General features: G+C 46.4%; 1 protein-coding gene across 1 annotated transcript; it reads right to left on the bottom strand.

The window, feature by feature from the left end:
* Window positions 1–3,657: 3,657 nt before the first annotated feature.
* LOC102453529 (thiol S-methyltransferase TMT1A-like) lies at window positions 3,658–6,609 on the bottom strand. Its single transcript, XM_006131156.5, has 2 exons — window positions 5,980–6,609; window positions 3,658–4,722 (listed from the first exon to the last, which is right to left on the bottom strand). Exons 1-2 carry the CDS (start codon window positions 6,481–6,483, stop codon window positions 4,486–4,488), a joined length of 741 nt encoding a protein of 246 aa, XP_006131218.1. The 5' UTR covers window positions 6,484–6,609; the 3' UTR covers window positions 3,658–4,485.
* Window positions 6,610–22,750: the final 16,141 nt, after the last annotated feature.

A 22,750-nucleotide genomic window follows, 5' to 3' on the forward strand; every position in this document is an offset into this window, starting at 1 on the left:
CTCTGGTCCCAACGGTTATTCCCTGGCCGCCTGCGCGAGGCTGAAGGCCACGTGACCAGGGAGCGGCGCAAGAGCCTGGTCACGTGCCTCTGCTAGAGCGGCCGTTTGGAGAAGTGGAAGTGGGGGTGGGGGCGGGGGCAAGGAGGGTCTGAGGCAGGAGTTCAGTTCTGGGTGTGTGGGGGGAGGGGACAGAGTGGGGCAAGTCGCGGGGAGGAGAGAGAGGAGCGGGAGAGAGGGGGACAATGGGGTCGGGCCTGGAGGACAACTTGAAGGAGGGAGCTGTTCTGAGAATGAGGGAAGAGAGCAGGGGAGAAGGGGGCATGGTTTGGTGGAAGGGGGAGCAGTGGTGACCAGGCTTGGGAAAGAGTGGGTCTGTGGGGGAAAAGGGGTGTAAGGAAATGGGTGGGTGTCTCGCTAGCAATTAGGTGTGACAGTTAATTGACTTATGTGGATTTGGGGGAGGAGAGGAAGGAGTAGGTGTAAAAAAACAAAACCCTGCTCTGTCTAAAAATTTCATGTTTTAATTTAATTTCTTGCCTCTATCATCTATTCCAGGTACTTCCCCTCGGTCCCCAAGGGACAATATGGTTCCATCACAGAATAACATTGTTACAGGACTGCAACTTTTCAAAACACCTGTGTTTTATTTGCAAAGATAATACCCGTTGCGGAGAGTCCCTCATGCCGCGTACATCGCATGAACTGAGCAGAGTAGCTACTGGAAGCAGAAAAAGAAAAAGTCTGAACAGAGATCAAGCTCATGAGACACTTGCTGCCTGAACCCAGCACCTTTTGTAGTGGTTTCAGTGATACTCTCTCATCCAAGTACTAAGCAAGGCTTCCTGTTTTGCCTATAACATCTGCTTCAGTCATAATACAAAGTGGCTGTGTCTACACTGGCGCAATCTTACACCAAAGCTGCCGCTCTTGTGCAAAAACTTGCTGCCTGTCTACACTGGCTGTGTGTTCTTGCGCAAGTAAACTGATGTTCTGCTGTATAAAATCAGGGCTTCTTGTGCAAGAACTATGATGCTCCCGCTCAGGAATAAGCCCTCTTGTGCAACTGTTCTTGCACAAAAGGTCAGTGTAGACAGGCAACATGAATTTCTTGCACAAGAAAGGCCTATGGTTAAAATGACCATCAGAGCTTTCTTGCGCAAGAGAGCGTCTACACTGGCATGGATGCTCTTGCGCAAAAGCACATGCCAGTGTAGACGCTCTCTTCTGGAAGAATTTTTGCAGAAGAACTCTTCCGCCAAAGAGTTCTTGCGCAAGAAGATGCCAGTGTAGACATAGCCAGTCAGTATTGCGCAGATAGGGTGAAATCTTGGCCCCATTGACGTCAGTGGAAATAAAACCCCATTGGCGTTGTTAGGGCCAGGATTTCACCTTTGGAAAAATTGTATCCTTTAGACCAGTGGTTCTCAAACTGGGGGCCGTGAATCACTAGTGAGTTGTGGTCGCCTTGCTGGTGGGCCGCAGCTCAAGCTCAGTCCTTTCTTTCCATCCCCCCACAGCGGGGAGCACCAGCGCCGGCTTCCTCCTGAGGAGAGAAGCCCAGAGCCTTCCAGCCAGATTCAGCTCATTGGGAAGAAGTAGAGTCACAAGCAGCTCTGTGTGCTGCTGCTCCCCCTTTCCCAGCTGGGGGAACAGCAGCACGTGGATATGCTACTTGAAGGCTTTCCCTACTGTTCCCATTGACTGGAATCTAGCCAGTGGGAGAAGTGGGAGGCCGAGCCTTGAACACAGTGCCTGGGGACAGAAGGGTGTGCAAAGGCAGATAAGTGCCCCCTTCCCCTTGTACCCAGACACTGCAACCCCACCTCTGCTGAGGCTCCATACTCCCAGCCTGCTCCTGCATCCTCCCCTCACTCAGACACTCTATCCCCATTCTATTCCTGCACCCACCTTTGCTTTTGCCACTTCCCCCCAGCCAGACACTCTACTCCCAGACTGCTCCTGCACCCTACTTCCCTCCCAGACTTGCACTCTCATCCCCCCTTGGACCCAAACTTCCACCCAGATTTTGTACTCCTATCTCTATATAACTCACTTGCAGCCCTGTCTCGTATACTGAACCCCTCTTTTTTGACCCCACCACAGAGCACAGTGGGGTCCACAAAATCAGAATCCCAGAAGAGTTCATCTGGCTTATGGGAAGCCCTGAAGCTCAGCCCTCCCTGTCCCTCCCCCACCCATGAGGCTGGAGTGCCAGGGGAGGGAGATGTTTCATTTGGAGGCAACATCAGTGAGATTTGGGGATTTTTGGAGAAGGTGGGTTGTTGTGTTTTTGTGGCTTTTTTTTTTTTTTTGCTTCTCATACGTGTGGTTCCTGACTGATATTTCTGATTTTAGCCTTTGACGCCAAAAAATTTCCCCACCCCTACCATAAATAAAGACAATATTGAAACCTTTTGTGTTGTACATAAATTAATATTTTATTTTGTTTAAAATGAAGTTTGGTAAACTAACATAAGAAAGTTAAAGCGCTTACGCTGTTTAATAATTTCGATTAGTATTTCCTTTCTTACTGGTTAAATTAAGCCATTCCCTTTAGAACCCCTCTGCTTTAGACATTAATTTTGTCAGTGTTGATTCACAATATTATTTCTGAATCATTTGATTGGTTGTGTAATGAGTAATGTAAAAATATCTTACAAAATGGTAGACACAGACTTAAAAAATTCCAACATGCTAGTGCTGTAGCAAAGTTATAGTTAAATTGATTAGACTACAGCCTCAGCAATATGAATGGCATGAGATAGCTTGATAATTTGTGAAAAGAGCGAGGAAGTGTTAATATTATAGAAAATTACATACTAGTCTAGCCAATAACTGTTTACAGTTGAATTGGGGTTATATATTATCTGGGTCAAGTACCTACCTTCCAACCTATGATGAGTAAAAGCAAACTACTAGTTCAAAGCCAAGGCAGGAGAGAGAGGAGCTGCGTTACCCAGATAGAAGGTGGAAATAAAGATGTGTCTTTATAGAAAGCAATTCCCACCAAACGCTTTATTTTCACTCTTGTCTCACAATTACTTTTTGGTGGTGAAAATAGACTAGTGATTGTCTGATAGGGATGTTAAATTGCAGTTAATCAGCTAATCAAGTAGCGCTCAGTCCAGCTCCAGGAGCTAACTGTGCTGTGGCTCTGCATTTTAAATGTAGCAAGAGACCAGCGGGCTTTCCTTGGCTGCAAATGGCAAACTGGAGCTGCAAGACCCTGTGGCTGCAGAGCCAGTAAATAAATGATCTGGAGCTGCCAGTTAGCAGGTTTCTCAGAGTGAATCCACAGACCACTTTGAGAAACACTGTCCTTTGTATTTAGACTTGCTTTCAGCAGGTTTGGATGAGACAAAACCTGATGAAAATGCTCGTGCCCTATCTATAACAATTATTGCTATAAATGGGGCAGTTCAATAGTGAGGTAGAACTGTCAAAAAAGGCTAATAGAGACAGCCTTTCTGAGATCATGTTTTCATCAATATCACTGTTGGTAAAACTAAGAAGAAAGGTTTTCCAGTTTTTGTGTGTGTGCGCCCAGCATGCTGGAAGGGACAGTTTTATAAAACGTGGCCTAGGCAGAATTCTGTGGTACTTCAACACAAACTGAAACTTAATGTCCCAGATTATAATAATTGACCTGCACACAACCTGTATGTAGAATGTTTATTTCTAAAGATGTGTAGATACTTGGATTGTTCCCCATTTTGCACTCCTATCTCTAACTCACTTGCAGCCTTGTCTTTCGAAAAAGCCAGGTATCTTTTGAAAAAGCCTCTTTCGAAAGAGGCTTGCAGTCTAGACGTAGCCTTAGAGACTAACAAAAATACATAGGATCATGAGCGTTTGTGGGTAAAACCCACTTCATCAGATGAGTTGGAGTGGAAATAACAATCTATAACAGCAAAAGTAGTACCTGTCAATTGTAGGACCCGTGTTAATGAAGCTAATTAAGTGGACTGCATGTGTCCCATTCATAGCTTTTGATATCCTACAATTGACAGGTACTACTTTTGCTGATTATCTATCTATCTATCTATCTATCTATCTATCTATCTATCTATCTATCTATCTATCTATCTATCTATCTATCTATCTATCTATCTATCTATCTATCTATCTATCTATCTATCTATCTATCTATCTTCAATTCTGTTATTTCTACTCCAGCTCATCTGATGAAGTGGGTTTTACCCACAAAAACTCATGATCCTGGATGTTTTTGTTAATCTCGAAGGTGCCACACAACTACTTCTTGTTTCTAAAGTTACAGACTAACATGGCTATCCCTTTGAGATTTTTTGCTATTTAAGAGTGGCCATTAATTATGTTCAGAAGCTTCAGGGTAGCTGAGTTAGTCTGTACAGGAAAAAAAAAAGGTCTGGTAGCACTTTATAGACTAACAAAACATGTAGATGTGAGTAAATTAATTAGATGATTTATACAAATATTAAGAAGTGCAAACATCACAGCACAAAATTATTTTATAGCATATCCAATTATATGAGACTGAACTGGAGTCCAGTATAATGGCATTTGTATGTGCCGTAACTTTATTTCTGAAAACTTGGCCTGTTCAAGGCTTTTCCAGGTCTCTCTTGTCAGGCAGCATCCAGCAAACACAAGTTTCCAAGTTGGATAATAGACTTCCTGCCAAAAATAGCACCAGCTTGAACAATCTGCAGCCACATGTTCTAAGAAATAGAAAGCTCCACCCTGTGGAAACAAAACAATTTAGAAATATTTTAGAAACAAGGGGACTGATAATGCAATTTGCATAACTTTTTTCTCTGCTCTTAAAACTCATTTTCTCTTCTTTTCTCCCTCAGGAATTTTATTCATTTAGAATTGAGGCTTCTCTGCAAAGTTATCATCAAAGTTATCCTTTTCCCCAATTGCTCTTTTAATCCTGTATATTTCAAAATGAACAGAAAATTACATATTTTTGCACAGGTGTTTAAAATCCATATCAATACTTTCTAAAAAGACAAAATATGTGTTTGTTTAAAATCTGATTTCTTTAGTTCTTTATCTTTGACAGTATTCAATACTTAGTGTTTTTGTTCGGAGTGAAACTACTAGGGCATGGTTTTCATAGTAGCCTGAGAGAGTGAGAGAGATGCTTAAATCCCATTAAAATGAATTGGGAATGTTAGGTCCCTTAAATCCCACCATTAAGGTTGAAATGCTAGCACAGGAATGGAGCAGTTGAGAATCAGAACCAGGGAGTTTTAACCAGGCTAGAATGCTTTTCAGAAAGTTGAGCAAATAAATACAAGGAATGGAATTAAAGGAATGCTTATTTCAATGGGATCAACCCTTCTTTTTGTATTTTAAGTGATTTGCCCAAGATGACATAGTGATTCGGCGCTATGCCATGTTCTGCCACTTAGCTCTCCTGACTAGCAGAACTGAGGTTGCCTGTCCATGGAATCATGCTGTCTAGAAATGCTCTATTTCACCTATAACATCCTAAAACCTTAAGCTTCACTGACTTACTATTTTATCCATATTTGGGGTAGACGGGAATAACTCATATTTTAATATCTCCTGTGTAAAACGTAAATACTTTGGGATGGGGGTAGTGTTAATTGATACAGGATTTTTCACTCTGCTGAATTGAGAACTTCCTTTACTTAAAAAAAAAAAAAGAGAGAGAAAGAGAGAGAGAGAAAAGGTCCTTTGCAGGGGAAAAAAATCTTCCTTAAATTGCATGTGTCCCAATGAGTGGGATTTAAATGCCCAATACACAGGTGGCTAGGAATAATGGGGCAAAATAACCAGTATGCGCCTACTACTTTGTACCTCTTTGGCATGCAAAGTGGGTATAAATCCAATTTAATTGGGCAAATAAACAAGGTTTGTGGCAGTTTTGCATTTCCAGAAGCAAAAAACTGAATATCATTGTTGAATCTAGTCCAATGGCTGTAAAATATATTATAATATAGGACATATCTTTTCTTAAATACTCACGGGCCTGAGTACTCTCAAAACTTCTTTCAAGACCCTCTCTATGCTTTGCACTGAGCACAGGACCAGGGTGCAAACCACTGCATCCATAGAACTGTCTGCCACTTGATTCAAGTCCTCCCCTGGAACCACCAGGAAGCGTTGAAATTGGAGGTGCTGGTTCTGGGACATGCTCTTGGAGAGACCATGCTGGAAGTTGAGGTTTGTGTCAGTGCAGGTGATTTTGCAGCCAAATGGGTAGAATTGGAAGTTGGCACCAGTGCCAGTCCCAATCTCCAACAAAGTCAGTTCCCCTGAAGGTCCTGCAAATTCCTGCAAGTTGGAGAACAGCTCTTGTTTGTGCCTTGATGCCTTCCGGTTGTAACTTGCAGTTAACTTCTCTATGAAAAAGGGAAAGAATATCTTCTTGCAGAATGGATCCCATATACCTAGGAATGATAGCAGGTATATGGGCAGAGCAAGCAGCTGCACGCAAACCCGGAGAAACAGAATCCCTGCCTTTGCCATTCTCACTTCTCAGTGGGCTCTGCCTTGAGAAGAGCTTTCTTATTTAGGCAGAATGCAGAGTGAGGCTATGAAGTGGCTCTGTTTGCTCTTGGGATTATTTTCTGCTCTTTGTACTGAGCTAGATGTCTCCAGTGGGCTTCTACAGCTAGCTTCAAAATCCAGTGCAAATGTCCTGGCTGAAATGTGAGGAAAAAGAGACCAGCCGCTTCCGTAAGAACAACTGCCACAGGCTGGAAGCTGCAGTATGGAACTTGATTGATGCAGCCACTGCGAATCCCTAAAAAGCTTAATGTTTAACCAGTTTCATGTTAAGTGTCACACCTCTCTTAAAGCAGCCCTGTCTAATTTTCAGTGTTATGCCAGAGACGTCCTGTCCATAGGAAGGCTTGGGGCAATCACCCCAGGCCCTCTGCTTTTGTGGGGGGAGGGACATGCAAGGCTCAGATTGCATCAGGGTCCTAGTGGGTATTGTGGGGCCAGCTGCAGGGATTGAGCCAACCTCTACACTCACTAGCTGGGGGAAGTGGAGTGAGCCAGCCCCGGTCTACTTCCCTTCCTCAGCTCCCACCCATGTCTTTCATGGGGAGGGAATTTTGGGGAAGGACTGCAGCTTGCTCCCCCACACTTATTGGCAGTGGGATGCAGCTGGGACCTAGTGAAGGGGAGTGGGCTGGGGCCAGGTTGCTCCACTTCCTGCCGTTGTCGCATGTGGGGGCAGACCCAATTCCTGCTGCTGGCACCAGGCCCTCTGCTAATGTCCCAGGCCATGTCACTCAGGGGATGAGGCTTGAGAGGTGGGAGACGTCAGCCCATTGTGCTCTCCCCAGCTCCCAGTTGCATGGCTCTGCTTCTTGCTAACGGGGTATGTCTACACTGCCACCCTAGTTCGAACTAGGGTGGCTAATGTAGGCATTCAAAGTTGCAAATGAAGCCCAGGATTTAAATATCCTGGGCTTCATTTGCATCTTGCCGGGCGCCACCATTTTAAAATCCCCCTTACTGTGGACTCCGTGACCGCGGCTACACGCGGCACAGAGTAGGTACTTCGAATTAGGATCTCTAATTCGAACTACCGTTACCCCTTGATACACTGCTAGGGCAGTCCTACTTCTTACTCCGAATCCCCTCCCCCAAGTGACACACCTGGGAGCCAAAGGAGCAGAGTGGCCTGGGCTTGGTTGCTCCACTTGCCACAGCTGGTGAGTAAGGGGGGAAGGTCCCACCAATCCCTTATTCTACATCACTGGGGGAGAGGCCTTGAGAGAAGGGGTGGAATGAGGGTGAAGAAAAGCCAGGAAGAGGTGGGGGAAGGGTTTGGGTTAAGGGGTGAAGTGGGGATATAATCCCAGGCCCTGCACACACCCCTCCAGGATCTAGTTCCATGTCCCAACTACTCTTGTTATTTTGCCACAGTGGAACAGCTTCACCAGGAGGGACGCCTACATCAGAATATGGTTAGACTGGCTCATTGGTTAAAGAACTTTCCAGAGCTGGGCAACCCTATTCAAGTCCCTTTTCCATTTTTGTCAGAGAGGAGACAATTAAACCAGGTGTCAAGTATCAGAGGGGTAGCCGTGTTAGTCTGAATCTGCAAAAGCGACGAGGAGTCCTGTGGCACCTTATAGACTAACTGAAGTGTAGGAGCATAAGCTTTCGTGGGCAAAGACCCACTTCGTCAGATGCATGCTCCTACACTTCAGTTAGTCTATAAGGTGCCACAGGACTCCTCGTCAATTAAACCAGGGTTTCCCATAGGGATGTGAACAAAGCATCACAAGAACGGGTGATGCTTGTTGGATAATGGTTAGCCATGGTTAACCGTTCTATCCAGCCCCTCCCACCCGTTCTGTCCCACTGCCAATTCCCAGCCTAAGAGCTGCAGCTCTGCATTCAAAGTATTTTAGGAGCTAGGCAGGCAGACAACCCGGCTTCTGCCAGATCCTGGGGGCTACTTCTGCTACAGCTCTGTAAAAAAGATATTTTAGAAACTGGTGGGTAGGCAGCCTGCCTTGGTTCTGGTTTGCGCCAGCTCCCAGGAGCTACCACCTACTGCCTGCTTGTCTGACAGGCAGCCTACCCGCCTGCTAGCTCCTAAAATGCAGGATGCTCTGCTCCTTTGAATGCAGAGCTGCAGCAGGGGTAGCCCCCGGGATCCAGCATGAGCTGGGGCTGAGCCAGGCTGCCTGCTTGCTGTCTCATAAAATACTTTGAATGCAGAGCCACAGTGTGGATAGCTTCCCAGACCCAGCATGAGTGGGGACTGAGCCAGGCTGTTGGCCAGCCCTCTACAAATTTACTGGTGGAGGGGAGAAGGGGAAATGCGTGTAGTTGAGCATTAATCCTGTGGTCACCAACCAGTTGATTATGATCAACTGGTCAATTGCGGGGTCACAGCCAGCTGATTGCGAGGTGATCTCAGTGCCCCCTTGCTTTCCGTATTCCCAATGAGGATCCTATGCTGGCACTACAACCTCCTGTGAAAGTGGAGCTAACTCCGGCTTCCTGCAGCATGGGGAGGAAGTCCTGCAACTGCACGCCAGTTCTGGTTTCTCAGGAAGCACACATGCCGCTCCTTGCCTCTCCACCACAGCGAGTGTGCTTCCTGAGAAGCTGGGTCTGGTGCACAGCTGTGGGACAAAATCCACTAACCCTGGAACCCCAGAAGAGTTAATCTGGCCTGAGGCCTTGAACCTCAGTCCTACCTACCCTCCCATCACCATGGGGATGGTGTGCCAGCAGAGTGAGGTGTGTCAGTTGGGGTTACATCTGTGAGGCTTGGGGGTTTTTGGAGGGGTTTTTTTGTATCTCACTGGTGTGATCCCCAACTGATTTTTCTGTGGGTCACTGGCTCCTGACCCAAAACAGGTTTCCCACCTCTTCCATAAAAAAAGACAATGCTCAAACATTTTGGACATAATATTTTATTTAAAAACAAAGCCTGGACAACAAGCCCCTAATTGGGTCCAAGTCCCCATCTGGCCACGGCATCATAATAGTCCTGCACCCCCACAAAGCCCCCAACCCTGAGCCTATCATACACTTGAACCCCCTGCCCTGAGCCCCTCACATCCCCAAACTCCTGCACCCCCACATCTCCAGTTATGCCACAACACTTCTGCTCCATCCACACACTGCAAATCTATGTCCTGAGCCCATCATACTCCCAACCCCTTTGTCCTGAGCCCCATCATACATCCCAATCCAAACTCCTGCATCCTCACATCCACAAACCTGCAGCTTGCTCAGCACCCCAATCCTTCCCCCCCCCCCCCCCCCGTGCCAATCTAGACGCTCTTTTCCGCAAATGCTTTTAATGGAAAACTTTTCCGTTAAAAGCATTTGCGGAAAATCATGCCAGTCTAGATGTAGCCCAGCAGACTATTCAAGAGTTCCTTTTTCTAATCAGAGGTCGTGTCAGGTGGGAAAAAATCTTCTTGCTGCAAATGAGGTCTTTAAGTCTCAGGAACAAAGGTGAACATATTAGCAGGGCACAAAACTGCTGTAGGAGCATAATTAGCAGCATTGCTGTATGCAAAGAGGAGAGTTGGGACCTGACCAAGCTAACAATGGTGTGGAAGAAATAGTCACATCAGTGGTTGGGGCGTTCTGTTACTCTTGCATTTCTTATAAGCTGCAGCCACAGAGCTATGCCAAAACATACTCACTCCACATTAGTGGACTCTAGCTTGAGACAAGTATTATGTTGATGTTCTAATGAAAATTTCTTGGCTGCATTTTCTTCAGGAGATGCTATCCCAACATCTTTAACTATAGAAGATATTGCTGCTGCCCCCAAAATCAAGCATGCCCTTTTCCTGCATAGAAATGGGTTTTAGTAGGTTGCATTTTTTTCAAAGCACTTTACTAACTAGCTCCTTTTTCCTTCAGTGCCCAGGAGGGATGTATATAGATGGAATATAATGATGGTACAGAGAGGTGAAGTGACTGGACTTGACCATTCATTATCAGTGGGAAATAGGTCAATGGAGGGATGATAGAGAACTTTCTGGGTGTCTGGCTGGTGAGTCTTGCCCACATGCTCAGGGTTTAGCTGATCGCCATATTTGGGGTCAGGAAGGAATTTTCCTCCAGGGTAGATTGGCAGAGGCCCTGGAGGTTTTTCGCCTTCCTCTGTAGCATGGGGCACAGATCACAGCTGGAGGATTCTCTGCATCTTGGGGTCTTCAAACTATTTGAAGGCTTCAATATGTAGCCCTTCTGCCGGGTAGGCCTGGCAGGAACCAGGGCTGGGTTCAATATCTTGGGGTCAATCTCACAAAGAACCGGCTCGAGCCCCCACCCAGTGATCTGGGAAATTCACGCACCCCTGGGCGCCTCTGAGAGGCAATGCTTCCCCACTCGCAAGCACTGAGTCTGAGTGTAGGAAAAGAACATTTAATGAAACAGAGGAAGAATTCATACAGCATTAGCTTGGGGAAAACACCACAAACAGAGTTCATAACCCAAACATGAGCCCCCACCCCGGCCAAGATTCGCCCGAAGTCCACCGACTCCCCACAAGTCTCTGTCCCCACAAGTCTCTGTGCCACCCAGAGTCCCAAGGTTCACCCGCAGGGTTTCACCTCCCAACCTGGGTAGAGATGGGGGTGGGGAGATAGATAGGGGGCACCTTATACAAAACTCCGCTATGCTTCACCAGCTGTCTCGTCCCACACCTCTGGACGCTCCGCTGGGCACCTGTCGCCGCTCCTCGCCTGCCGCCGCTCCATGCCACGCCGCTAATGGCCGCTCCTCGCCTGCCGCCGCTCCATGCCACGCCACTAATGGCCGCTCCTTGTCCACCGTCGCACCACACCACAGATGGCCGCTCTTCGCCTGCCACCGCGCCACGCCACGCCACGCCGCTAGTCGCCGCTCCTCGCCTGCTGCCACTCTACTGGCTGCAGTAGGTCTGGCTCTCAGCCAAACCAGTGATTTCAGCTCAGTGATTTCAACTCTCAGCCAAACCAGTGATTTCAGCTCTCAAATGAATCCAGCTTTCACTGGACTAGCAAACAAAAAGACTCCTCAGGGAGTCTGCTTTAGGTCTGTCCTTAAAACAAAGGGGGAAAGGTGCAGGCTGGGCCAGTCTTACAGCTCACACCTGGTAGGTGTGAAGCAGGCTGACTCAAGTCCTTTAACCCTTTCCCCCAGCTCTGTTCACTCAACTCTGGAAGGGGGGAGGCTTGTTCTTCCGAGACCTCTTACCATGATGGTGGTGTCTCTCCTGCAAGCACTGGTGGCACGTTTGACAGTTCCCACATTTAGGGGTAGCATGATTAGTGACCCCCACAACAGTCCCAAATTATATACAATTCTCCACATTCCATTCCAACACTGACCCTCCATCAGCCCTGGCTGAATGGGATTTACATAGCCACACCTTGGATTCTCTCCTGAGCAGTATTTACATGTCAACAGTTAACAGTTAATTACCTTGTAGAGCTAAACAACTGTAGTGGGCACACCCACCCCTCCTTTCAGCTGGCTGACAGCAAGCAGCAGTTCAGCCCCTGCTTACAAATATGTGAGATATAGGTGAGAGGATTATTCTAGCGGTGGGTGGGTGAGATTCTGTGGCCTGCACTGTGAAGGGGGTCAGACTAGATGATCATAATGGTCCCTTCTGACCTTTGAGTCTATGAGTCAATGAGTAACTGAGATTAGTGGGTGTGCTGCATATATGACCCTTCATCTTATTGGGCTACTAAATTGTTGTAACCAAGACAGTCTCCTGGGATAGGGTAGTTTTGCTAAGTGTGCTTGTGTACCAATAATTTGTGGGGTGTGCTGACTGAATCGTAGCACTTGGATTGGCTGAAGAAGGAGCACAAGGATCTTACAGTCAGTATTGTGTGCAATAAGCAAGCACCTTGCCTCACATGCCCTTGTTTTATATGCCTGTCACCTCAGTAATATTGGCAAGAAAAAAAATGTGTACTGAAACCAGTGGAACCTGGCAACCCTGCACCTAGACAATGGTACACAAAATATCTCAGAGCCACATATAGAACCTCAGTGGGCTGCAGGTGTCCACCGCTGGCTTAAGATCTTGCAGTGAATGAGTGCAGAGCCGAAAGAGTTCAGGAGTGCTGGCGTTTAGTATTTTCTGCTACTTGCTGTGTCATTCTGTCTCAACATTTTCCTCTTTAAAGTAATTCCTAAGCAGAAACCAATTTTAACATGTAAATACAGATATTGATTTAAAGAGCCAAGTATCAGAGGGGTAGCCGTGTTAGTCTGAATCTGCAAAAGCGACGAGGAGTCCTGTGGCACCTTATAGACTAACTGAAGATTTAAAGAGCATTTACATCAGTTTTCTTCAGTGTGAGCCAAAATCCACTATTTCTGTCATGTGCCAGTAGCCTGAATATTATATTTTGGAGCTCACAACTGTTTAAATACACACTCTGAACTACAACAACTTCCTGTTTATCTTCCTGTTGATCTAAGCCTTTTTTACATGTGGTTGTTTTTTTAGATGGTCTAATCATATGATCCAGGAGACACTTTAGACTGTTTGAAAATACCATGGATTTTGTTAACAAGGGTTCTTACAGGATCCTTCAGTATGAAGACTGCTACATAAGCAAAGTCTTTTCACTTCCATGAGAACATCCAATTATTAATGTGCAGGCTGCTAGAAGCCAACTTTTGATGTCTGGCAGATAGAAAATCAGATCATTGCCCTGATTTCACAACACTTTAGTTGTCACATCTCTTAAATACATGCAGGGAGGCCATGCTGTACATAGGGATCTCGCTGCATGTCCAGGGAATGGTGAACACTGTCAGAACTTTCCCTCTACCAGTGATACCACAGCATCCAGCCTGGGCAGTGAAATCTGGGAGAAATAATTTGCTGAAGAAAAACAGAATCACAGGGCTGGAAGAGACCTTAGAAGGCCATCAAGTCCAGCCCCATGCCCAAGGCAGGACCAATCCAAATTAAATCAACCCAGCCAGGACTTTGTCAAGCCAGGACTTAAACACCTCTAGGGATGGAGACTCCACTACTTCCCTAGATAACCCATTCCAGTGCTTCACCACCCTCCTAGTAAAATAGTTTTTCCTAATATCCAACCTGGACCTCTCCCACCGCAACTTGAGACCATTATTCCTTGTTCTGCCATCCATCACTACTGTGAATAGCCTTTCTCCAGCCTGTTTGGAACCTCCCTTCAGGAAGTTGAAGGCTGCTATCAAATCTCCCCTCACTCTTCGCTTCTGCAGACTAAATAGACCTAACTCCCTCAGCCTCTCCTCATAGGTCATATGCTCCAGCCCCATAATCATTTTGGTTGCCCTCCGCTGGACTCTCTCCAATGCGTCCACAACCTTTCTGTAACTGGGGGCCCAGATCTGGACACAATACTCCAGATGTGTGTCAGCCGACGGTCAGGGCAGTGTGTGTTTGTGTATGTTTCCGAGAAAACGTCTAACGTTCGTGTCTTTACTGCTAGGACCGGGGTCCCGTCGCAGAGGGTGGCCAGCAGGCCAACAGACGCCCCGTTATATAGGAAGAGCTTATTACACCTTAGATTTTAGCTGCTAGAACACAGGGGTTCCTTCGCAGAGGGCAGCCTAGGAAAGGCTGAAAAGGTGCCCCAACGGATCTTGTCACCTGGGAGTGACACAGATCCAAACGCCCAAGCTCTTCCTATGCCTGTCCCTTTATGACCGGCTGAAGTTCTTTTAAATTGTGCTTGGTTCTATTACAGCAACTGAAGGAGTCAGGTTAAAGCTTAAACAGTTACAGGTTTATTAAAAGACTTATAAAAGCATATGGTTACAATGGCTATTGCTCTCTTTCTTAACTGTTAACAAATACAGATTTTAAAAATGGTTACAAAGAAAATAAAGATAGAAAATAGAAATAATGGTACCAAGTGACAGCTTAATCTTTAAAGAGCTCTAAGTCTATGTGTACACTTAAGACAAAGGACCACATCCAGGTACAATTTTTACCCCTTTCTGTGCCTCTCGACTCCAGCGTGTCAGGCCAGGGCCGGTCTCTCAAATCCTAGGAAAGACGAATACGAGGTGGGCGTCCCCTCTGGAACCTTGGGAGATCAAACACCTAATCCGACCAGCAGATAGATGGTAGATTGACACTCAGAGAAAATGTGCTGCTGGACCCATCTATATACCTCTGGGGGCCCGTATCCTCTTTCTTATCTAAGATGCCGAATTGTACTGGTCCGTTTTGTGGCGCCAGTTCTTACAAGCAAGTTTCAAGTTAATTTACACTTGCAAGAGAGATAACTAAATTGTGAGTACTAGACATTTTTTTTTACTGGGCGAGAGATTCCTCCCCCCGCGGACGGCTGTGTGTTTGTATCAATATGGGTTAAGTCAAGGACACTCCTTGGCAGCCTCTTGGTCAGCAATTGGCATATCTCTGTTTACAGCCATTCACGGTCACACAGCCTGGGCCTTCTGCTCTGTGTGCCCTGTATGCTCCAGGCAAGCAAAAATGGATGTTACAGGGGGTTTCCTGTCTGGCTACAATGTGGCCTCACAAGAGCCGAGTAAAGAGGAATAATCACATCTCTGGATCAACTGGCAATGCTCCTCTTAATGCAACCGAGTATGCCAATAGCCTTCTTGGCTACAAGGGCACACTGTTGACTGATGTCCAGCTTCTCATCCACTGTAATCCCCAGGTCCTTTTCTACAGAACTGCTACTTAGCCAGTTGGTCTCCAGCCTGTAATAATGCCTGGGATTCTTCCTTCCCAAGTGCAGGGCTCTACACTTGTCCTTGTTGAACCTCATCAGATTTCTTGTGGCCCAACTTGTCTAAGTCACTCTGGACTCTCTCCCTTCCCTCCAGCATGTCTACCTCTCCCCACTAGCTTAGTGTCATTCGCAAACTTGCTGAGGGTGCAATCCATCCCCTCATCCAGGTCATTCATTAATAAAGATGTTGAACAAAACCAGTCCCAGAACCAAACGTTGGGGCACTCGGCTAGAAACCAGCCGCCATTCTGATATCAACCCACTGGGCCAGACCTTCCAGCCAGCTTTCTATCCATCTTAGCATCCATTTATCCAATCCACATTCCCTTAACTTGCTTGCAAGAACGTTGCAGGGGAGCTGTAGGTGCCAGAGAACCCAGGAAAAACTGATGTGGGAGCATATCTCCATACTCCAAGTCCTGCATGAGACGCTGGTCCAAAAGGTCCGGGAGGACACACAGTGGCAGAGAGAGACCTGGATGGAGTTGCTATAGCAGGGATGCAACATGTGCATGGCCATGCAGGCTCTCTTCACCCACCCGTAGCCAGCTCATGCTGCTGCTGCTGCTGCTCCTGCTCCTGCCCCAGTTCCTGGTCCTGCCCCTTCTTCCACACCAGCCCCTGCCCCTCCTCCCATGCCTGACCCTGCTCCGGCCCCTCCTCTTGCTTCTGCCCCAGCCTCCCTGCCTCTGCTATGGTCGCTGAAGTCCCCACACATGACACAGAGGAACCATCAGATCCAGGCATCACTCCCAGCCCCAGCCCTGAGCCTCTCCTCTCCCCTCCAAGGTTTTCATCCTCCCCTTCCTCCCTCCCCATTTCCAGGTTCTTTCCTTGGTCCTTCCACAGTTATTTCTACCCCAAATAAATAACCAGACACTTCATTTTTTAGATCATTGAATGTCTCCTGGTTAAGCCAAGGTGGTCTCTTGCCATACTTCCTCTCTTTCCTACCAAATTGCTCTTGTGCCCTTAATGTGTCTTTGAAAAACTGCTAACTGTCTTCAGTTGTTTATCCTTAGACTTGCTTCCCATGAGATCTTACTTACCAACTTCCTGAGTTTGCTAAAGTCTGCCTTCTTGAAACCCATTGTATTTAGTTTTCTGTTCTCCTTTCTACCCAGAGCAGGGCTTAGGGAAAATTGCACCCTGGGCAAACTTGTATTTTGGTGCTCTCCCATCACTCCTGGTCTCCAACCAGGGGTGCCATTTCAGATTTTGGTGCGGGGGTAGGAGAGGAGAGAATGAAAGCATGGATGGGGGCAAACTGAAGACTGAGGCTTCAGCAGTGTTACTGAGCATATTCAGTACAAGCCATGCACCAATGGGGAGGGGGGGAAACAACCCCATCTGCCCTCCTCCCCATTCATGCATTATCTCTATTCAGGGGCTACCAAGGTCCTGGAAAACTCTACTTTTTTATATGGGAATTAGATACAGGAGCACTGTTTTCTTCCCTCCTCTCCCCCCCCCCCCACCCAATCTTTTAAGTGAAGCACATCATGTTTTCATGATGATCTAATGATCCTCTGGAATGCCAGCCTTTTGTTATTCTTAGTCACCCTGATTTCCTCTTTTTATAACAAACTCCCTGCCCCAAAGGCAAAGCTGCAAGTAGCTCAAACTCTGTTGCATTTAAGAACAGCTTCTGGAGCCAGGTCGTGCAGCTTTAAGCAGATCTCAAGTATGAAATCCAGGGAGTTCAAACTACTGCCCCCCAGACATTCATAAATGGCATCCTTGCCTCCAGTGACTCCTTGGGCTTCTCTCACCCCATCATCTCTGAGTCCTTCTACCTTCCCCAGTGTTTAGTTTGTATTGAAAGAGATGCCAGAGCTCAGCTCTAGCACAAATTAACTTGCTGGGCAACTTGATACCAGTGTGGCCAGGCACTCAGCTCTGAAGGTAACGTCACTGCCAGCAGCAGTGCAGAAGTAAGGGTGGTATAGTATGTGGTGTATTGCCACCCTTCTGCACTGCTGCAGTGGCTTTGGGACCTCATGCATGGCATGTGGCTCAAGGTGGGCTTTGCACTATCACACAGGAGCTGCATCTTGCCACAACCCACCGCCCTCTGGCTACACCTGGCTTGGGAGAAGTGTCATTTCAGATTTGGGGGAGGACAACTTTTTACCATGAATCCAGCGGATACTTAGGGCCCTGAAAACTCTAGCTGGGTGAGGTAATAGCTTTCATTGGACCACACATGGCTGGTAAATGGGTTTAAAGAAGGTCACAGCAGATAGGCATATACACCAGTGTTCCCAGAGTGGCAGCACAGCTTCACAGGTGATTAATCAGCCCTGCCCCGTCAGAGGCTCAGGGCTCTGTGCATGGAGCTCACAGACTGGGCAGGGCTGATTAATCACCAGTGAAGCTGTGCTGCAGCCCAGATTAGAGGGAACACTGGACTCCACCCACTCTTGTTCAGATGGGGGCGAAGGGAGGCAGCTGATCTCAGTCACACTCAGTCTCCTGCACCCACCTGCCTGACTTTGGACCAAAGGAGTGAAGCTTACTGGTGCAGGTGCTGTTTGTTTCCTTCTCCTGCTCTGGCCCCAGGCTGCCTCCAGAAAACAGGAGAGAGCTCAGCAGGAGAGTCCTGACAGAAAACTGGGCAGGGGTAGGGTGTGTGTGAGTAATGTGACCCTACTGCATGCCCTCCAATGTGCCATCTCTCTTCAGGGAAAGGGATGGGATGGGAGCAGGTTACCATGCTGTTCACTGTGGAGAGATAAATGTGGGCTCCAGTCTTGCTGGCAGTGCCTGGGAAAATTGCAAGCCCTTTCCTGGACAAGTGGGATTCGTAACATAAGAACATAAGAATGGTCATACTGGGTCAGACCAAAGGTCCATCTAGCCCAGTATCCTGTCAGCTGACAGTGGCCAATACCAGATGCCCCAGAGGGAGGGATCCCTCCCCTATCTCCCACTTGCAGAGAAAGAGAGGCTAGGGACACCATTCCTACCCATCCTGGCTAATAGCCATTGATGGACCTAACCTCCATGAATCTAGCTAGCTCTTTTTTGAACCCTGTTAAAATTCTAGGGAGGAAGGGGAAGAGAAAGGAGGTAGACCTGGATCTGCTCTATGCTAACACACAACACGATAGCAGGGCTGCTCTAAGCCCTTACCCAGCTGGAACACAAAGAGACAAGCAGTGCGTGTGCGCGCGCATACACACACACACACATACACACACACACACACACACATACTTTCTCTCTCTCTCTCTCTAAATTCTCCCTCTTCTGCATCAACCTCAACCACTCATCCCTAGCCTCTTCTAGTACAGCCTATCACACCTACTTCCCACATGGTCTTCTGTCTCAGGAGTGTGGGAGCCTCCCCCAGGCCTCCGGACACCGACCCCTGCTGGTCCCACCAGAGGAGTTAGCTGATAGAGTGAATGCCTCAACGAGAGAGGGTAGTGTATCCCCTCCTTAAACCCAGCTTGCTGGCTGTAGATAAGGTCCTGTAGGACGAATCACATGTGCCCCCATCAGCACGTCACTCTGGGCTACAGCCCAAGTCAAGGATCAGCAGTGTTTCTACCATTCATTAGGATCATGAATTCTACCAGTTCATGATTGCTTTTATCTAAGCTGCCTTCCACTTTCAAATGCTCAACCAATTCCTCTCTATTTGTCAAAATCAATGGCCTGTTTTATCAGCATGCACATGTACAGAGAAGTCTACCTTAGCTTTGGATCTGGTAGAAAAGGTTTAGTGATTTTAGATCATAGGACTGCAAGACAGGACCCATTCGGCACTATTAAAAGAAGCAGATAAGGATCATATTTTAGCAATGAGAGAGGAAGAGTAGATTGTACTATCCTATGATCCTTATCTGCTTCTTTTAACTATCCAATTTTTAGGTGCTTATGGATTACCAGTTTTGCCTGTTTGGTTTTCCGTTTGATATTTACATACTCTCTGCTTCTTGTTTTCCACCTCTTTTTCCATTTTTTCCTTCCCCCTCTCCCTTATCCCCTATTTATTTTCGTTCTGGACATCCTAAAATCAAAATTTGGGTCATCTGAAGAAGTGGGCTGTGCCCACGAAAGTTCATGATACCATCTACATGTTTTGTTAGTCTATAAAGTGCTACCAGACTATATGTTGTTATATATATACAATATAATCAAATGGTTCCTGTCTATACTGTATTTATCTCTCTTTGAAGTGTATAGCAAATCATCTGAGAATGATGTCCATTATCTTATGCTTGTCAGTATAGCTAATTACCGGTGATCATAGAATTATAGAGCTGGAAGAGACCTCAGGAGGTCATCAAGTCCAGACTCCTGCCCAAGGCAGGACCAATCCCAACTAAATCAACCCAACAATGGCTTTGTCAAGTTGAGACTTAAAAACCACTAGGGATGGAGATACCACCACCTCCCTAGGTAACCCATTCCAGTACTTCACCACCCTCCTAGTGAAATAGTTTTTCCTAATATCCAACCTAGACCTCCCCCACTGTAACTTGAGACCATTGCTCCTTGTTCTGCCATCCGTCACTATTGTGAACAGCCTTTCTCCATCCTCTTTGGAACCTTCCTTCAGGAAGTTGAAGGCTGCTATCAAATCCCCCCTCACTCTTCTCTTCTGAAGACTAAACAAACCTAAATTCCTCAGCCTCTCCTCATTGGTCATGTGCTCCAGCCCCCTAATCATTTTGGTCACCTTTCACAGGACCCTCTCCAATGTGTCCACATCCTTTCTATAGTGGGGGCCCCAGAACTGGACACAATATTCCAGATGTGGCCTCACCAGAGCTGAATGAAGGGGAATAATCACTTCTCTAGATCTGCTGGCAATGCTCCTCCTAATGCAACCTAATATGCCATTAGCCTTCTTGGCTACAAGGGCACACTGTTCACTCATATCCAGCTTCTCATCCACTGTAATCCCCAGGTCCTTTTCTGTAGAACTGCTACTTAGCCAGTCGGTCCCTAGCCTGTAACAATGCTTGGAATTCTTCCATCCCAAGTGCAAGACTCTGCATTTGTCCTTGTTGAACCTCATCAGATTTCTTTTGGCCCAATCATCTAATCTGCCAAGGTCACTCTGGACCCTATCTCTGCCCTCCAGCGTATCTACCTCTCCCCCTAGCTTAGTGTCAGCTGCAAACTTGCTGAGGGTACAATCCATCCACTCATCCAGGTCATTAATAAAGATGTTGAACAAAACTGGTCCTAGAACCAATCCTTGAGGCTCTCCACTAGAAACCGACTGCCAACCTGACATAGAGTCATTGATCCCTACCTGTTGGGCCTGACAGACTAGCCAGTTTTCTATCCATCTTACAGTCCATTTATCCAATCCATACTTCCTTAACTTGCTGGCAAGAATATTGTGGGAGATCATATCAAAACTTTGCTAAAGTCCAGGTATATCATATCCATTGACTTTCTCATATCCACAGAGCCAATTACCTCATCATAGAAGCTAATCAGATTGTTCAGGCATGACTTGACTTGGGATTGATCTGGGGCTGGACTTGATGGCCTTCTAAGGTCTCTTCCAGCTCTATGATTCTATGATTCTATGACTTGTCCTTTGTAAATCTATGTTGACTATTCCTGATCACTTTCCCCTCTTTTAAGTGCTTCAAAATGGATTCCTTGATGATCCCCTGCATGATTTTTCCAGGGACTGAGGTAAGGCTAACTGGTCTGTAGCTCCCTGGATTGGCCTTCTTCCCTTTTTAAAAGATGGGCACTATATTTGCCTTTTTCCAGTCATCTCTCCCGATCTCCACGAGTTTTCAAAGATAATGGCCAACAGCATTTGCCAACACCCTCAGTACCCTTGGATGCATTAAATCTGGACCTATGGATTTGTGTATATTTAGCTTTTCTAAATAGTTCCTAACCTGTTCTTTCCTCACCAAGGGCTGTCCACCTCTTTCCAATATTGTGTTGCTGAGTGCATTAGTCTGGGAGCTGACCTTATCTATGAAGACAAAGGCAAAGAAAGCATTGAGTACTTCAGCTTTTCCCACATCATCTGTCACTAGGTTACCTCCCTCATCCAGTAAGGGCCCTGTGACCTCTCTGATCACCCTCTTATTGCTAACACGCCTGTAGAAAGCTTTCTTGTTACCCTTCACAATTCTTGCTAGCTGCAATTCCAATTGCGCTTTCGCCTTCCTGCTCTGGAGATAGGTCTGTTTGGAAGTCACCATGATTGCCTATTGTTTTACCCAAGACTGAATAGTCAATAGGCTACTGGAAAACTGTATAAAGACCCTTTTAGACCTGATTCTTTTTATCTCATCTCTGCTTAGATACTCAATGGGGAAAGCTTCAAGTCCCAAGATTGTGATCCTGGAATATCCTGGTACCCTTAAAATGGACACTGTAGACTGATTCTGTAGGAGCAATCTTTTAACTGATACTTTTCTAATAAATATTAGTTTAGTTAGCTATCGGCATGTTTTGGGAGGAAATATTTATTAATCAGAGGAGTAGTGTGTCCGACCCTATGGGATTGGTAGAACTTTCTTATGTGATTAATAAGATCTTTGGTAATCCTCATCACATTTGACTTGGGTGTCTGGATGGTGGCCTAATGATGGGTTGCTTTAAGGGAACTGTCTTGTTAGCTTCAGGGTAACCAGTAAGGTATCATAGAGGCTATTCTGTGTTCACCTGGTAAATCTAAATATTGGAATAGTCACCCATTCCTTATGGCCCCAGTTGAGCAACTTCTACTGGCTCACCTGGGCGCTGGTCACCTATGAATAATATTAATCTTGCCAACTTCTTAATGAGTACTATTTGAAGTTTGTAGGCTCAGTATTCGTAAAATGCGCTGAGATACTTGTTTGCAAGGCGCGTAGTATTGATATTGTCTTTTCCACTTGAAACTTTGATGCAAATGTGTTTAATTTGAAGAAATTTGTTAAAGTTTGATTGTATGATCTTGTTTCTGGGGAAAACCCCCCCAGGCTACGTCTACGCTGGCATGATCTTGCGCAAAACCTCTTTAGCGCAAGAGTGCTTGCATTGAAGTGGTTGTGCAAGAGAGCATCTACACTGGCATGTGCTTTTGCACAATAGCATCCATGCCAGTGTAGCTGAGACAAAATACAGGACTATGTAGCACTTTAAAGACTAACAAGATGGTTTATTAGATAATGGTTTATTAGTGTAGATGCTCTCTTGCGCAAGAAAGCTCTGATGGCCATTTTAACCATAGGGCTTTCTTGAGCAAGAAATTCATGTTGCCTGTCCACACTGGCCTCTTGCGCAAGAACAGTTGCGCAAAAGGGCTTATTCCTGAGCGGGAGCATCATAGTGCTTGCGCAAGAAGCCCTGATTTCATACAGTAGAATGTCAGTTTACTTGCGCAAGAACACGCGGCCAGTGTAGACAGGAAGCACGTTTTTGTGCAAGAGCGGCCGCTTTGGCGCAAGATCGCACCAGTGTAGACACAGCCCCACTCTATAGGCCCTAGTATTTACAAAAATGAATTACCTGCTAGTGGTAACAGAGCAGAAGACATATTCAAAATA

Source organism: Pelodiscus sinensis, chromosome 31 (assembly GCF_052426305.1).
Source record: "Pelodiscus sinensis isolate ZL-2025 chromosome 31, ASM5242630v1, whole genome shotgun sequence".
NCBI classification, from domain to species: domain Eukaryota; kingdom Metazoa; phylum Chordata; order Testudines; family Trionychidae; genus Pelodiscus; species Pelodiscus sinensis.